Source organism: Cyclopterus lumpus, chromosome 24, assembly GCF_009769545.1.
Source record: "Cyclopterus lumpus isolate fCycLum1 chromosome 24, fCycLum1.pri, whole genome shotgun sequence".
Classification (NCBI taxonomy): domain Eukaryota; kingdom Metazoa; phylum Chordata; class Actinopteri; order Perciformes; family Cyclopteridae; genus Cyclopterus; species Cyclopterus lumpus.
Genome location: NC_046989.1, coordinates 9,804,267 through 9,823,265, shown reverse-complemented (window position 1 = coordinate 9,823,265; position 18,999 = coordinate 9,804,267). Strand labels below are relative to the sequence as shown.

Here is an 18,999-nt window from a genome sequence, read left to right as displayed (position 1 = left end):
GAACGGAGCAGCAGCAGCAATGAGAGTCACTTCTGTCAACTTTCTCAGACGTTACTCCTTCAGATCCAGAACAGCAACAAGCTCTCTCAGCCAATAATAGCTGTGGATGTTTTTACATTTCTCTCTGAGCACTCACTGTGGACCCACAGCTCAGTGAAGTTGTGGCCTTTGATGCTAAAATCCAAGCAATATTGTTCAGGCGCTTTTAATTAAAGAGACTGAATATTGCAAGTGCTGGAAATAACATGCAAGGTCCATTAAATACTTTGACACACACAGGGATTTGTTGTTTGTGTCTAATTATTTATAAAACGGTTCGCTGATGGAGGTGTCGGTTTGTTTTACTTACCCTGGTAGCGCTGTAATATTTATCCTACTTAGTGACTCCAACACAATAAATATGATAACAAAAACAAAGATCCCATTAAAATACACTTTACTGGAGCACTGCCATCTTCGTTTAAGTGTATTGCTCATTCAGGTCAACTTTGTAAACTCAGAAACTCGAGTGAACAATGTTGAACAAATTAACGACATTTAAAAGTTGCATTCATCATCATAATTATTGTCTGGTATAAGGTGTCGACAAAAAGAACCACAGTGCAAATGTATGGGATGTTGGCCAGTTGGTCAGATGTGCTGCCTGTACTCGCAACATGTACTGGTTAAGGTAACCAGTACATGTTGCAAGTACAGGCAGCACATCTGTCCAATCTGATCTCACAGAGATACGTGAAATGGCCGTGACATGTTAACAACGCATTACGTGGTCGTGGCACGGAGTGACGTGCCGGCACCGTGGAAACGATGCCAATGGAAAGTCCATCAGGATACTTCTTCATGGCGTGAATTCCCAGGTTCAACATAAATATATTTTTAATCAAAGTCCATGTAGAGAGGAGGTTGGTGTATGTGTGTGTGGATGGGCGGAAACAATAAGTCAATGTTGAGATATTTTAAATAATAAAGCCAAATGAGAAGTTTATGTAACAAAAGTACTTCTTTTAACCCAACCTATGATGTTTACTTTCCTAAAAGGTAAACAAAAAGTATGAGTTCAAGGAGTCACAAGATACATCTTAGGGGTTGCAAGATGATTCATAAATAAGGATATATATTGCCGATTAAATTGCATTTAATAATTTTCATTCAAAATCATTCACTTCATTCAGTCATTTTCAACGTGTTTTCCCATCATTCTCCGTTTTTAACCCAATTTCAGCCCTTGGGGAAGTCAAAGACGCAGTTCCTCTCTCAAGTGAAGGAAAGAATAACGACACACTTGGAGCACCTGCGTCTCACTGTGTCTTACAACCCGACATTCTACATTTCCCCTTCTCGTGGGTCCGTGGCCTGAGTTGTCCCCTCTGACCGGACCAGGTGGCACGAAGATGTGGCTTTTCTTTTTCAGGGCATCGTTGTACACCATGATCCATCTGTGAGAGCTATAATATCCAGTGGTGGGATTTAAAATCCAGATAATATGGCACACTTACAAAATGTCTGAAATTACAAAATGTTATTGGAAAATAATAATAATTTTCCCTTTTAAATGTAATCGAAAGTTGTAAAGATAGTCTCAGAGTAGCCTAGCCATTTTACATAAAGCGATGATCACATGTAAATTGCTTTTAATGAGGTACATTTGCATAAATATTGAACAATTCGTGAACTTTGGGGGCCTTCAGATCATTACCTTCCCAGTGTCAAAAAGGAAGTGCAAACTAGATTTCATGGTCATGTGATATAATAACTTTTAGTAGAATTGAGATAAAGTAATTGTTGCCATATGACAAATGTGTCATTCCACAGGGTAAGAAGCACAAAGGATGATGAGCGGTGGATGAGCACTCCACCCAGAGAGAAGCAGACCTGGCACATCTTACCTCTTATGACATGTATAATCATTACAGAAGATTTAAATTTCCCGGATATTTCTGAGTTTCCACACTTGCCAGGATGTCAACTTGCTCAGCATTGTTTAAACCTACGTGAAGGGCCAATGCCTCCGTACCTTACCCCTTCACCTACCATGACCAGTGGCTAACCCAGCTGCACACTTATCGCTGTCTTTATTTGGAAGTTTGTGATCTTCTTGTAACTTTAGTGACACAAACTCTCAGAGGGGCAAATCACACAAAGAGTCAATGAACTGTTAGTCATCCTATCAGCTCGCGGCAGCTGTGACTAAATGACTGCCCACTATTCTGTCTTAATTAACATATTGTAAACATGCACATAAATGTAATGTACAATTTGCCCTCTGTAATTTGGAATTAAAGTATGTTAAGTAAGTTCTAAAAACAAAACAGAGCAATCCTTCTTTTCTTTGTCGAAGAATTGTAATTTTTACAACAACAGCTGCATGTGTTTCACTGCAAAGCACCACATTGGGTTATGCAAGGTGATTTTAGGGTCCTTGTAAGCAAGCACCAGAGAGATTTACGGTTACCTTATCTCCCAAATCGCTGAACACAGCAGCAGCTACACGGTAGCGCCGGGATCAATTCCCCAATTCAATTAGGCTGAAAACTGAAACGGCTCTGGTTGATAACAGATAGGCTGCATGAGGCACTTCCAATTTATATTTTTATTTTATCGACATTTTTGAACATTTTTAGTTTTTCGAGGTGTCTGTAGCCATGCTTTCAATCAATTGTCAAGGTGAATTTTAAATGAGCTTTTCAGATATTGCAATGCTAATGCAATACTTCAAAATGTGCCTTAATATATGCAAATGGTAACAGTGTGAGTGCTGGTGATCTTAAAGATGTTCCAAGAATTGCTTTTGTTACCCTTTGTTTTTGTCGTCTGTCATATTTTGTATTAAACCCATAGCTGTTTGTAAGTTCATGTACTTTCCCTTGTTTTGTAATCACTTCTTCATGTGAGAAAAATAACTATGAAAAGCATCTACGGTATTTCCTGGCATGTTCATCTGAATAGAAGAACCTCAATATGTAGCTGAGCTCTGGTCTTTATCATGAAACAACACAAAGAAAATGCACTGGGAACTTCAGAAAACAAGAATAAAGCCTAAAGCGGCTCTGTGTGGCTGTAAGGCAAAGTGGTGCTTTAAACTACAAGGTAACCAGCTCTCTGTCATTTGCTATGTTATTAGCGCAATGATGTGATTCGTTTTACAGGTTTTTGCTCATAAACAAAAAACTTGGACCAACTAAAATGTTGTGGTGTTAAGATGAAAGTTAAATGATGAAATACAAATAAAATGATTGCCATTAATCCTGCAGAGCGCATGAATGACATAGAAATGCACTTAGTTTAGAGGCATTTCTCTCTGAACCACAAATGTGAACCTCATGCTGGCGCAAGATGGAAAGTCAGAGGATTGCAAAAGATTGTAGAGGATTTGTCTTCTAGAAACTATGAATATCTGGACAAAATGTTGTTCCAATCCACCTCGATTACAGACAGATTACAGAAAGATCTTCATTCTGCTTACATCTCTATATGTTGAAATAAAACCTTTCGATGAAACTTTCACCCCATACCTTCATACTGAGAAACCCCATAGAAGCATCTCTATTGTTTCACTAATGATGCCAATAAATCATCAGATGACTGGAGTGCAATGCAGCTGTCTATGTATTCGTACTGTCACCCTGCAGACGCTCTCTGAGAAGTGCTAAAGTATCCATCTCCCTCTGTCTGTCTGGAGATGATAGGAGTCTGTGTGGCTGCCAAGAGTTATATTATTGGTGCACTCAACCACTTACTTAAGCTGACTGAATAATAAGGATGATACTAATGTAAGTAATTATCATTAATAATTCAGGGTTAGCTGTAAATGATTCACGTCAGGTGCCAAATCAAAGTCCACGTGAAAATAGAAAAATGATCAGATATTTTATTCATTGCAGGTCCACATATAGAAACATTAGATGCACTGACCCAGAGAGGATTTGCTGTGCTTTTTCAACGACAGGCTGCTGCACATTCACACTTGGTAGCTTTCCAGTACATCAACAACCGATGCACTGCTGGTGACAGAGCAACTAAACCAGAGCTGGAAGGGCTTCAGCTCTCTGATCCAAGCCACTTTTTGTAGGAGTGATGACTGCAAACCAACCAGCAGATTCTCCTCACAGAGTCAGATGCTATCTGTTGGGATTATAGCGAATCGTATGGCTGGCATGCCCTGAATGCATTTGTACTTACTTCCTCTCTCTACAACTATGGAAAACACTGAGGTAATGTCTACCAAATCTTGCAAGATGCCAAATGATGTTTGAACATAAAGTATTTAACAAGAGGTGATTCACAATAATAAAAAATCCAGGAGGGATTTTTTCTCTAATCACAACCATATGGGGACTTTAAAGGGTCCTGTCTCAAACAAAGCATTTGTTTATGAGCCTTAGAGGAAGGATAATGACTTCAGAGATTAGATAAAAGACAAGGTCAGAAGCCAAAAAGTAATCTTTTGCATGATTTATTCCGTACAACTTCAATGAACTAGATCAGTTAGTAGTTAAAGGGTTAGTTCACCCAATTTATGAAGAAACATAGTGTCTCATATCCTCCTGGTGATATCGAACTCTTTTGGTTGTCTTCTTTTGAAGACTTACTATTATTGAAAAATGTCATCATCGACAATCAGTGTCCTTAATTATCTGGATAATCCACAGAACACATGCTTTTTTTAAAGACTAGAAAGTAGTACTCCCAAAATTTGCCAGAAACAAAATGTTGTCCCCCTCCATTGAATTTCACAGAAATCCTGGACAAACTAAATGAAAGCGGCTTGGCTATACACAGCGATAAAAAACGGAGATCATTTTTAAAGGTATATGGTGATGTTTAGTGAGGTAAATAATGGTACAGTATGATAAGGTTACTAAAGAAAAGTTATTAAACTAATCTTTAAAGTTAACATCAGACTCCTCCATCCAGCAGTCTGACCACTGCGCCCTTACTTTCTTCCATAGGCACTGAACGTTGACTTTAATTGTGAGGCGCACAATCGTCCAATGTGCTATGCAATATTCTGCAACAGTTCTTTTGCAAGAAGGTTGTTCCAATCAATTATGTTAATGAGGAAGTCTGTTTCTGGACAGAGATCATGTATGTAATTTCCAAGTTCCAAGTTTCCATTCACCTCCATTGAATTGGGGGTGGAAGAACATAAGCGAAGTGAAACAATTAGTTTTGTGAGTGCAATTTGACTTCTGTAAACATACTGTGTTATGATATTGTCAGTTACACAGAATTACATGTGTGTCAACGTGTGATGAAAAAAAAAAAAAAGCCAGTCGCCCAAGAAGAATAACACAACATGATCCTGCCCTTATCAGATGCCATACAGCACATCCCATAACACAAAGAAGATATCAGCCATGGCTTATGTGTAAGACAGTGTGTCATGTGTCCTCTATGGGGTCTATAGTTGACTTTCAACAGAAAGCCTGGGCGGTGAATTCAGTGTGTCATTAGCGTACGTAGCGATGACGACATATGCATGCCTGGAGGTGCTTCATTGAGCTTGTACCCAGGCGAAGACCTTCCTGAGCCCCAGACTTTTATCTAATCCCTCCATCTTGAAAGTGCTTTCTCATTTATTTTCCCCTTGTGATGTTTCTCACAAACATCACATCTCTTCCCCCTCCTCCACACTTGAGTAAATAGACACCCTGCCCTCTGCCTCCCCTTTCCTCTGTGGAAAGTGATGACAGATTGTGAGTTCTCCTCCCTCCTTCGCTTATGTTAAGTTATTAGGAGAGCATGCTTGGGCCAGATCTTGTCATGTGTCAATTGGTTTCCACTGGGGGTTGTGCGTTTTAGAAATAGGAAATGTGTATATTTGGTCATAGCTTCCCAGGAAACGACGTGTTATCAATGTGTTATAAACAATATGAATTTCAAACTGACTTGTTACCTGTGTTACTTGATTTTTCATACAGAGAACATCATGACATGTTATGTTTTCACATCATCTCTACCACTCGGGTCTTGGGGGGGGGGGGGGGGGGGAATGAGAGGCTCATGTCTATTCTTATACTTTGGTTGGTGACATACATAGTTGTATACTCTCTTTTATCATGAGAAAAATATTAATGAATCACATTTATAGTTCAGATTTAGCTTCAAATAAAAGCTTCAAATAAAAACGGTTCTTGACATTGAGTGTGCAGTACAGTATCTACAGTGTTAATGTTGTGTGTCAGGAGGACAACGGAACAGCGAGGGTCTGGTGTTGTCATTAATACTTGATGGCAGGCTGAAACGCCAATCACTGTGTGTAGCAGCCTCTGGCCTCACAATTACAGAATACGGTTACAGACACCCGGGCTCGGGTTAGTGGACAATTAGGTGCCTCCATCTGATAGGGTTACAAGTCACAGGTCACTACTGACGACTGCCACTAAACATAGGAGGAAGACTGAGATGGAGGTGATAAGGACAGCTTCTTAAGAGATGAAAATGAGGTGTTAAAGCGAGACTGTGAGACTTTAATAAGAATAAAAACACAATCTTCCTCTTACAAATACATAGCTGAATTTCTAAGCAGTAAAATGGTGAATTTTTCAAGTCAATATGCTTAAGTGTTTTACCACTTCAGTCTTAGTTGACCATCATAAACCAGTAGTTTATGATGGCTAATGCAAGTAAACTCCAGATAGATGCGGTCTTCATGGCCGTGTTTCTACTTCTCCTGTTGTTCTAGCAAGTCACAGATATACATGATGTCTTCAAAGCAACGTATTAAATATAAATTAAGCCAAATTTAATTCCTGTAATTGCCACCTGTGGCCACAGAGGACTAATACTAGCAATACTTGCATATCGCTGCTTTAAAGGTGGAAACTTAAAACGGAGAATGGTAAACGAAGAATACTTTTCTTATATTAAACATGTCTGAATAAATCAAGCCTGGAGTTGTATCTCCATGCTTAGTGTTATGCAAAGAGCAGAGTGAAGTTGAAATTAAATAACAAACAGGCTCAGATTGAAGGCTGTTTGAGAAAGGGAGCAAAGAGCTGGGAGCCTTGTGGTGTTGCAGGACCTTTTGGAGCAGGAATAATGAGTAAAAGCACATGAGAAGAGGCAAATGAATGTCTCATGTTTTATGTTTCCTGGAGCATCTTCTCCAAAAATAACCTTTAGTTATGAGCAGCAACATTTTGTATTTGGGGAGAAGCTTGTCCTTAATAGTCCTGCAAATCTGACTTTGATGCAACCCCTTTCAATGTTACAATGCATTCAAATGCTCAAGTATAAAAGGCTCTGATGATGATTGTCTGGGTTAAATAAATAAAACAAGGTGTCATATCTGTGGAGTCTGCATGAAGCAATACACACAATGTTAACTTTGCAATAAAAGGGTTTCAAACCTCACGCTGATATGAAAAACTTAACTCAATTAATTATGTATAATTATCTAATTTATGGTATTTTTAACCTTCTTTGCTGTCGCTATTATAATCATATACTGATCCTAAATAGAAAGTTTAATACCACGTTCCTGGCTTTTAGGTGTAATTGTTTTATAATATATTATTAAAATACAGCTAAAGGAGTGCACCTGTTGAGTTTATAAATAATATGCCATTTTATGGTATTTCTCTATATGCTATCATTATAGCATATCATATTGTGTTATGTATCTATAAGCATGTTTTCTGTCTTCAGCTACTGTACTGAATGAAGTATCAGTGGTACGTATACTTTGTTTGAGTATTTACATTTATACTTTTCCACTTTTTATACATTTTGGAACATTTGTCAGATAGCTACATGCAGGTTCTACTGCGGGTTCAGATTTTACACAAAACTTATACAATAAGATGCACATTTATTGATCAACTAGTAAGGCATATACAAGACTTTAAACAAACAAACTAAAACAGCAACATGATATGTATAGCATTAAAACAATATTGGCAAATAAATAATAAAACACTCACTGCTGCCATTTTACTTTTATTTTTATACTTATAGCAATAATAATTTTTTTCAATGCAGTGTTTTTATTTGTAATGCAGTATTTTACATTGCAGTATTGCTACTTTTCAGATGCCATACTATTTGTTTGTGAATAATATATTCAAGAAAGGATATCTGATTGAAGCATATGGGAATTTGTACCACGTTCCACCTGTTGTGGGCCACTTAGTACTGAGTTCAGGATTATCCTCAATCTGTATTACTCATAGTAATATAAGGATCCTATAAGTATCATTTTAAATGTTTGTGGTATCTGCTACAATGTTCCTTTTAGGATTTAGCCTTGAAGTGATGTCACAACAGCGTGTTTCATATGGGTCATGAATCTGGCCTCAAATGAATCAGAAACCGAATAGACAGCATTTATCAACTTTTTTTTGTTTGCAGTCAAATCAAAGCCAAAGTTCGGAGACATGATCAGTGTCTTACCTATGGTGGTGATCACAGTGATGGCGAAGTAAAATGAGCCGGCAAATTTCCACTGCACCCCGGCTTTGTGCGGCTTCAGTTCCAGCACCACCTTCTCCAGCTCGTCGAAGTCCTCCGTGGACAGGTTGAAGGTCTTGAGCAGCTTTGCTTTCTTCTGGTCCAGCTCGTTCCTCTTGGTCGTCTCCTCCCGGGATTCCAGCGCGTCGAAGATCGCGGCGCCGACTATCAGATAGGTGAAGGTGCAGATGATGAGGGCGAGGGTCCTCACGTTTTGCCTCTTCATGGTGGTGTGGTGCGTGTCAGGGCGACGGGCGGAGTGTCAGCACGGGTCTGGAGGACGGGGAGCTCGGCTGGCTCATGGCTGGGCTGCTCTGACGGAGCAGAGAAGCCCTCTGATTACTTTATGAGCGGAGGAGCTGTTCATTCAGCACCACGCCTACCTTGCCTACTGCCCTCCCTCCCGGTGGCGGAATCCTCCTCCCGACCCCCCATTGATTGGGTTGTTACGAAGTAGCCTATTAAGTAAAATGTTTAGGTACTTGAGTATTTTAATTACATGCCATACTTAATATTTCTACGTCTACTAATCTGAATACTACCATCCACCACTGTGTGAACTAAATGCACATTATAGTGTGCTGAGGGGGGGGGGGGGGGGGGGGGGGGGGCAATAACGACGCCATTAAAAAAATTACAAATGTATTATTGCTATTACTTATTATCTTTGCATCTGTACTTTATTATATATATATATATATACATCAATGAATCGTTTAAATGTGAGGATGTGCTATGTACCCTTGTTTTATACAATCATTCATGAATAATAAATGTTTTACACAATAAAAGGGCATTTTAAGGTACCACCTTGAGCTATGCAATGGATATGTATATGTTCTGACTAAAACTTGGCCACAACTTGGTCAAAAAAGTTTCACATGTCAGGAAGGTCCCTTCTCAAGGGATATAACATAAACTTATAATCATATGAATTCCTATGTGATGTCGGACTATAGCAGCTTTGTTTTGGTGACCACTGAGCTACTTGAGCAGAGCAGCTGGGGGTAAAAAGCCCCGATATTCATTCACATGCACTGCTGTGAGAAGTTTTTACTTTTTTTAAAGAAAAAAGAAAACTTCTCCATCTATGACGGATGCTCTCAACATGACTCACCACTAAATGTATACAGAACCCAGCTGTTACTTTTGGCTACTGGGAACTCTTAAATGTTCCCTCTTTGAACTGATCTTTCCCCTGTGCATCGGGGCAAACCCAGAAGCACTTTTTTAAACTTGAGAGTGAAAAAGCTCAAATCCATATTGTATGTGTGTTAAATGTGTGGAGTGAACCTCATGTGTGTCTAAGCTGAAAGAGGAACACATGATGATGATGATTTGATGCAGAGAGACACAATGTCAAGTGAAAGTCTAACTGGGGTCAAATATTAAGACCTTCAGTGTCATTGGTTTCCAGTCAGTGGTTCCCTGATGCGTTGTATGTCAGTAAGAGACGGAGACTCTGTTTGACAAGGACACTTTGAAGAGGTTAAGTCAATCTCATTATTGTAGATTTATCCTCCAAAACAAATGATTTATTTTGCACACAGTCATCGACATTATTTCCATCCATCCAGATTTTTTTTTATTTTTTTATTTTTTTAATGTACTACTTTTGAGTAATACATCTAGTATTACACACATCCTTACGGAAATCAAATTCATAACTTGTGACATTTGCACTGCATCTTTGACTGATAGATCTTGACCAATCTCTTCAATCGTTCCACACTGTGAGCCAGGCCAAAAATAGCTCTAGCTTCAATAACCAGCCCGCATAAATCCTCCCTTCACTAACAGGAGTGCTGCAGGCCTCGGCCAGATCAATACATCAATTAATCCACGACACTTTGATAATAAATATGCCCTTTCATAAAATGCTCCTTGTAAGGCATTATAAATACCCCTAGAAAGGACTTTTGATTGTATACAGAATTTATACATATATATACACATGTAAATTAGGAAATCAAATAGGGTGTAAATAGTAGAACTAGTATCAATTATACATTAGTTTTTACAGGAAAATACTGGTTATTTTAATTATTTGGGATTTAATCATCAATTCCAATGGCTAGGGTTCCTAGTCCCAATTTAATTGGTTGCTATAGACAGTCATTTCCTGGATACTGCAGTTTTGAATAAAAAATGTTACTCAAACAGACACAGGTGCATTTGTCAGGGACTATTTTCAGCTCTGGATTAACAGATTTGGTGCTGGAGAAAGTATTCAGCAGAATTGAGTATGTGGGATAAACTTAAAATGAACTCCAGTACCCATGTTTATCATAATGCATGAACAGTGAAACAATGCTGCTCATGGATGTCTTTGGATAGTTTTGGACAACAATAAAACTCTATGGTACAGATAAATAAGATATAAGGCTTTAGATACAAAAGCAATATGTCTTGGTAAAATTAATTCTTTGTTATTTTATTTGTATTTGTTGAGAACAAGAAACCTTCCTGTTAATTTTTCCAGTTCCAGTGGGAACACCCTCAAAGCTATTAATCTCATGATAAACAAGCCACCCTCAAAGAAGGAACCACTTTATAAGAAACACATTGTTCGCAGTTTGTTCTGATTAGAAATAGAAACCAAATCCAGCTGTGACTTTGTCTCCATGCAACTCTCAAGTGATCGTTCTTTCCCCGGAGCATTGAGGCGAAACCAGGACCTACATGTGTGTTACTTGTGTTGGTCCTTGGTCTGCAGGGCATCAGCTACCGGCCGGTCAGTTCATTGAGCATCCTCCACTGTGTAATCACCAATACATCCTTACGAGTGCATAGCCACTGGACCATCAGACCAAATTTTCCGGTGGCAGGTTCAGACCCCCGGCAGTTTGAGCTGGGGATCAAGCCTAGACCCTCATTACTGCAATGTTGGAGACCCTGGTAAGTCCACACTGAAGTCACAGCTTTGATGTACTTTGAACCTAGTGAGTGTTCAGATTTGAAACCTCGAAAATGTACACTGTTGCATAACTAGTTCCCAATAGGGACTGAGGAAAATTAAGGAGGTTAGATATTGATGTTATTGGAGGAGGTTAGATATTGATGTTATTGTTGTTTTATTCATGTGATGTGTCTTTAAAATAGGTGTCTGAAAACTAGACATTCATTTTCAATGAGGGAATCTCCAGAGTGCTGTGGAGATATGTTATATCTCCTGTATATGCACCTTAAATCATGTGACACTGCACAAGTTGTATTTACTTGTTATTAAAGTAAATTCCTTTGTAATCTTATTATATTATAATATAGACTACATGAGTCAAGAAGATGGGAAAACCCAGCAGACATAATAATAATTGTCATTCTATATCTGTTGTGCATCTCTAAACTATGTTTTTTGCTGTGATTCATTCGGTTTTATGAAATGTGTCCTCTGTGACATGCAAAGACAGTCAGGTAATAGGAGGAGAGAAACAATAGATACAGGTAGGTCACCAGGCACCATGTGTGACTCTAACTGAGCTGGCTGAATTAGTGATTACGCCAGTGCGTCCTCAAATACTATGTACAAAAAAAGATTTTTTTCTGCAAAATAATTCTGCATCTTTGAACATTTCACTGACAATTGATCGATCCTATTGTGACATGAATGTCCCGTTTATACATTCCTAGTTCACTTTCCCCAGTATAGCAAACTGAAAGTAAAACCCTTAGCTCCTGTAGAAACAATGTATATTGATTATGAGACCACCCAGGAAAAAATAACTCCAACATATTCAGTATGTACATGTACACACAGACATATACAACGTACAAACACTCCCACGCACAGTCTCATGTCATGTCTTGCACCGTTGGCAGGGCTTGGAGTGTTTAAGGCTGACTAAACATTACTGGAGAGTACATTACATAAATCCATGGTATGAGAACATCATTAAGGCAATTCCAGGGAGACAGGGGTCATCTCATCACCCCCCCACCCTCACCCCCAGTCTGCTCCCCACCCTCCGCATCCTGAGAGGGGTGCCCTTCAGCTGCTTACAGCTCATTACATCTAGGTTCAATGTGGCCTCCAGATTCCTGCTGACATTCAATTAAAGTCTTTCATTTCCACATTATTTGCCTCTGTGACTCTGCCGCTGCTTCTGCTGTCATTTGACAATTATTCCAAACATCCCTCCAATTAGTGGTGAATCTGTTTCTTTGCGAGATACACCTGCTTCTCAGGATGAGAGGATGGCAGACAGTGAAGTGCTGTAAAGAAGATATTACGGGGAAAGGAAGAGAGCATTGAGAGTGGTAAACGGACTGGTTGGTTCTGGTTCATGTGTAAGACCTTTGGACATTTTGATACAGTTGAGTTGTGCCACTTGACCATGTGACTGTGGGTCAAACTTACAATTATTATGCATGAAGTTGGCTAATTTCAGAATTGATTATCTGTATCTGAGATGTTACAAATACTTTTCGGTCTAATTAGGGAAATGATAGAACTGACAAACTCTGGATGGCTAACATCATAGGATCACAGTCTTGAGTTTATACTGTGATGTACTGTATACTAACAGTAAAAAAATGTATTTACTAATTGTAATGGGGCCTTTTTCTAAAAGGCGAAATACAAGAAAGTTGTTGAATATTTAATATTATTATATTATATTTATTTAATTCTAATGGGAAATGTGGATGGATAGATATCAATAGAGATATTGTCAAATAAGCAAATGCCTATTTAAAATGTGAAAGATTAAAAGAAAGCAATGCCCACTGCCAAGATGGTGACGGCCAGAGCCACCCAGTTTGAGCTTCACAAACAAACCTTTGTGTCACGTTACAGAGACTATGTCCATATTTTATAACATTACACCATGCTGATGTAGCGCTTAGCCTATAAGCACTTATGTGCAGCCTCGCAGATCTGACACTGTAGCATAGCTGGAGACTCTTTCTACTGTATCCACTATCTATCAAAATGTTACTAAATAATAAAAATTGTAGTATGCATGGAGTATGATTTTTATTTTACTTTTTTTTCCATTTACATACTCAAACTGAAGTTGTTATTATTATTTTACTAAATGTTGCCAATTAGCCAAAGTGCACAATTAAAAAAAAATCTTTAATTGCTTTCTGTGCAATTGCAAACTACAGGGTAAATATGTCCAGTATTAATGAGCAAGTGGCTTTTCAAAGCCCAAGATGACATCTTCAAATGTCTTGTTTGATCTGATTAACAATCCAATATCCACGGATATATTGTTATTAGCACATAAGACAAAGAAAATGAGAAAATCCTCACATTTGAGTCCACTCCTCTGCTGCTCCAAGGACATAGTTGTTTCATAGAGAAGAATGCATCTACTTGTGACCTGTCATCCACAGTCTGTCTCAGTCTCTGTCATCCCTGCTGCCTGCAATAACACCATCCCCTCTAATGAACACTGTCACATGGCTGTTGTGATATTACATAACACGTGTCTCTCCATATGAATATTTCAGCTGTGATTACGTGCCCTGTCACCACTTTTTCCTCCCATAGACCTGGAATGAACATTGACAGCATGACCTTCATCATACCTAAAGGGAGAGAGGTCACGGATGTACTCTGAGTTATGGATCAATGGTACATAAAATACCAAGGACTATTTATAAATATAAATAATATGAGAATTGCATGGGTGAAGCCAGTCGTCATTGACACTTTCATCTCCGGCTGTTAGTATATATATATATATATATATATATATATATATATATATATATATATATATATATATATAAAAAAATATATATATATATCAACTTGCTCCCTGGGCGCTTGACTGCGGCCCACTGGTCCTGAATGGTTAGGATGGGCTAAAGGCGGAGGTCATGTTTCATGTATGTATATGACGGTTGAAATAAAGTTTCAGTTTGGAAAGGGAAAGTTCTATGTGTTGAAAGTACACATTAGTCGCAATAATTTTATACATGTGATGAACACATTACCTTTTCAGCTTTTTGACACCTAAGATCTGGATCTGAGTTTCAAGATAATCAAATTAACAACTTTTTTTTTTTAAATGAAAAGAGTTCTAAAGACTTTTAAAGTTGGTGTAAAGTTGGATATACTTGTCAATGTTTCCAACAATGTTGCTGAATTTCAGAAAACATTGTACAGCTGTTTCACTGCAGTGCTTCTTCTGAAAGATACTTGTCATGCAGCCCACTCTCCATCCAACAGAAACAAACTTCTGTTGTGGAATGTAATATTGAGTCACACTCCAGCTAATCGGCGATCTACACCCATTTAGCAATAGTTAGCTAGCCAAAGGGATTTAGTAGATTGAGTTACTATTATACTATATGTGAAGGGAGTAGTGGTGGACGAATGGGCCAAATGCAGGACTTTTAGGGTTTTTTGGGGGTTAGAGTTCGGTGAGAAACATATTAGGGATTTATATAGGATTTCTCTTTTTTATTGACCTCTGATCCCAGAGTCTGGCTGTCAATTTTCTTCTGTGTTCTTTACGTTTCAGAAACTTTTACTAAGATATTCCACATGCATTGCACTGGTCATAGTGGAATATGTGAGTGAGCCACATTTGTTGGCTTGATTTCTATCTGCAACTGATTGCACTCTCACGGCAAACAAGTTTAGCTTTTTTTAAAAGCATCACAAAATATTCAGAGCTCACAATAAAGAAACACCTCTTTAAACTTTATTCCAACAAATGGCCTGGTGTAGCTACACACAGTCAGGCGTGTAGTTCATTCCAGGCAGTAAAACCCCCATGTGACCTTGAGGCTACTGCTGCTTTCAGAAAGGCCGATGGGATGGAAGCAGTTGGCTTGAACCAAATACAGGTTGAGAACCGAGAGGACTGAAGAAGCTGTAACAGGAACAAGAAAACAAAAACGGTTAGGTATTACTCCTGATCAGGGTTGGCAGACCGCATGATAGAATTTACTCCCGGCCTGAAAATGTTTGCAGCAGCGGACACTGACCAGAACTTCTCCACAGATATTTATATGTGGAGAGATGTGGGCAACACTGTCTGCCGGTATGCGTCCCAAACTGTCACTGCACTCAGGAATGTGGTGTCGTGCTGCTCTCTCTATACTGGGGTACATTTCCAAAAATAGATAGAAAGATAAAATACAAAATTCAATAGAGACAGGCTTAGTTTTATTCTGTCATTAAACAGTATATATGTATCATACTACACACTACACAATATGCAATTCAAAGAATATTCAAACCAAAAAACACAATGCAATTCAAGTGCTATAATATCACTTGACCAGTGTGCAGTTTTTACCTTTTCATACTTTAACAAAACAGTGTGTCCTGATTGTTTGAAGGGAATCTGCTCCCTTTCTTGTTGACATGTGTTTCAGGACAACCACATTTGTGTTTCATCACTGTCAGATTTAAAGGTAGCTTGCTCTCCCTCCATTTTTTAGCAACCTCAGATAGATAGATAGATAGATAGATAGATAGATAGATAGATAGATAGATAGATATATATATAGATAGATAGATAGATAGATAGATAGATAGATAGATAGATAGATAGATAGATAGATAGATAGATATACTCTATTATTATAATATGTCAGTAAACTCTAAATAACATGAAACACAAACCAGACTGTATGCCAAAAACTGATACACGACAAAGGATACAAACACAAAATTATATCTAATTTTGGCATCAAACTATTCACATTCCAAATTAAACTGAGAAGCAAGGAGGAAAACTTGAGGTACATTTTCAGTTAAAAGTTATTAAAAGAGCAATTTTGGCAAAATCCACAGTGTTGTCTTTTTTTAATTGCACGCCACCTCCGCATATTTACAGATCATTAGCAGGAATAAAGTACCAGAATACACTCCCCCATAATGTTCTTGAACAGACTGATGTAGGCATGAACAAGCTTTGTTGGGACTTCTTTTCCCATCATGCAGAACAGTAACTGTATACAATATAGTATGTATAAACCATGCAGGTCAGATTTGTGCTGTTCTTAACAAATAGAACAAATCTAAAACAAAACCTTTGCATTTGTCAAAAACATGTATCTTTCACTGTCACACATCCTGAAATCAAGATCTCACTGAGTGTCAAAAACTGTGAAAACAATCAACACAAACAGAACGCTATTTTGTATTCCTGTTGTGGGTGCGTGAGTGTATATCTAACTTTGAAAGGCGCTCATTATTTCAGGACAATAACAAAAGCAAATGGAACAAAGAACTTTAGCTTTACTGTAAATCCCGGCAGACAGATAGCCAGTGACAGACATGTCTGAAACGACAGCAGCCTTCAATATAATGTGCCGAGGATTGTGTCATGTTTAATAAATAATGCATGACAGATTTACAAGCACCTACAGTAAATCTCATGGGGAACACTGTCAGCTGATGAAATCTATTATTCATAAGTCGTGGCTCCTTCTGTGTTCAAGCCACTGTACTTTACATCAAAGGTGGCTTTGAGGGCTTTGAGTCAAGAGGACTTTAGAGCACCAGGCAGACGGAAGACTGTAGAACTGTTAAAATCTGCATCACTTGTTGCTGTCACTTGTTGCCCATAAAAGAAAAGGTTCAACACTATGTGTTTGTTATGGGTCCTTTAATTAATAATGGACTTTTTCTGGACTACTGTAAATAAAAGCCAGCCTGGAACAAGCAGTGCTGAAACAAGCAGGTGCAGAATATGCTACATATATGAAACAGTATATATGTCATAACATGTTGGGAGAAATTGTGTTGTTTTTTTACTTTGAAGCTCCTTGGGGGAATCTGTGTAGGGCCATTGTGAGGGTTTTATCCCCTCATATATAGTATATCTTTTTTTATATTTGTTCTGGCGATTCTTTTTCACTTTTCATGACATTCTTATGCAAAGACTGTCTTTTGAAGAAGTCGGGATGAAGATTTGATGAGGACAGTGAGTGCTACATGTGTAGGTCAACATTAAAGGTCACACTGGGAAGTCCAGCTGTGTTGGGGACAGCTGTAGGGAGACACTCTGCTGAGCTTCATGCAGTTCACTGAGCAGCACACACACACACACACACACACACACACACACACACACCACACACACACACACACACATAGACACACACACACACACACAAACTGTATCCCACAGTCACTATAACCGCAACCAGAAACGAAGACACACAGACACGCAAGGACAGCCTTGTAATAATAATAACAAAAAACTGGTTTATTTTCATAACCAGGCACACAAACATATATATTACAGACAGATATGCAGACACACACATTCACAGGGAGAGAAAGAGAGTTAACCCTGGGCAGTTTATGAGTTGAGAGCACAGGGTAGAGGTCAGGAGTTCCAGCCACATGTGATCTCCATTATCACACCACATGACACAACTGCATCTGAAGGGAACCTGGACCTCACAGAGCTGAAATATGGCTGTGCTAAAGCTGTCAGGGAACAGGAGCCGTATTATGTTATATTAATAGCACTTCAAGCTTCATGCAAATATCTCTACAGGGAATTTAATGGTACTTTCATGGTGTCACAACATTACCATCTTGTGGATGCTTTTGTACTGCTAACTTACTACATAATGCAAATATGTAAAATGACATGTGAAATATCACCAACTGAGTTCCTCTTACATGGATGTTTCCTGATTTATGGATCGTATATACAAACAAATCACATTTAGAAAGAAACAGCAGACAAATAAGATATACATTCACATAGGATGTATTGAGTAGACTAGTAGACATGGGGGAAAGGTGAAATAAATAATAAAGAGTTGCCTTGTTTTGACAAATTACCATTGGGTAAAAGTGACTCTCAGGGAAGGTTTGTGTTCACTCACTGTAGGCCAACAGTTAGCAGCAGAAGTAATTCATGGAAATCCCATTAGGAATGTATTCATAAGTAAATAATCAAGTAAATAAATAAATTACATTAATTAAAGTAAATAAAACGAAAAACAGCACAAAAGTCAAAAGCTACCCAGCTAGAGGCATCCAGGAACAAGGCACTCTTGAGAGGCTCTAGAGGGCGAGAACTCACTTTAATCTAAATTGGCAGAACTGGTCAGGAAGCACATCTGCTGATGTATCCTCACAATTGATGTATCCGGTCTCTCTCTCAGATTGTGCTTTATTGGCATTTTAATGCGACTCAACTGTCCAAGACTTATTGATCTGTGAAACCGATTCGGACGTGCAGCGCACCACCCCGGTCTGACCACAAGATGGCGGCAGCATTCAGTCGCTCCACAGTACGTTTTTATATAAGTTCCTAAACAGCTGTTTGACTGTTTTTGACTAACTTTGTTCACATTCCGCAGCTCAGAAGCGATTAACCCGTTTGAAGCAGAAATATCCGGAATGAAGTTTGTCTTTTCTTGTCTTCTATTGTTGCTCAAACGCTCGTCTAAAGTTGATTAAAGTTACCGAAGAGCAGAATTCAGTGGAAAAAATGACACTTGAGCCAAAAATAGTAGACTGTTTGAGGTCAGCTGTGCTTTTTAAAAATCAGTCTCGCAACCACTTTCTCTCTCTCTCTCTCTCTCTCTCTCTCTCTCTCTCTCTCTCTCTCTCAG

General features: G+C 38.6%; 1 protein-coding gene across 1 annotated transcript in view; it reads right to left on the bottom strand.

Moving 5' to 3' along the window:
- The window catches only part of kcnk3a (potassium channel, subfamily K, member 3a), a 28,549-nt gene extending 19,872 nt beyond the window's left edge, over window positions 1–8,677 (bottom strand). Inside the window, exon 1 of the mRNA XM_034527872.1 lies at window positions 8,395–8,677. Within this exon, the coding sequence (XP_034383763.1) occupies window positions 8,395–8,677 (283 nt within the window). The remainder of the gene's footprint in view (window positions 1–8,394) is intronic.
- Window positions 8,678–18,999: the final 10,322 nt, after the last annotated feature.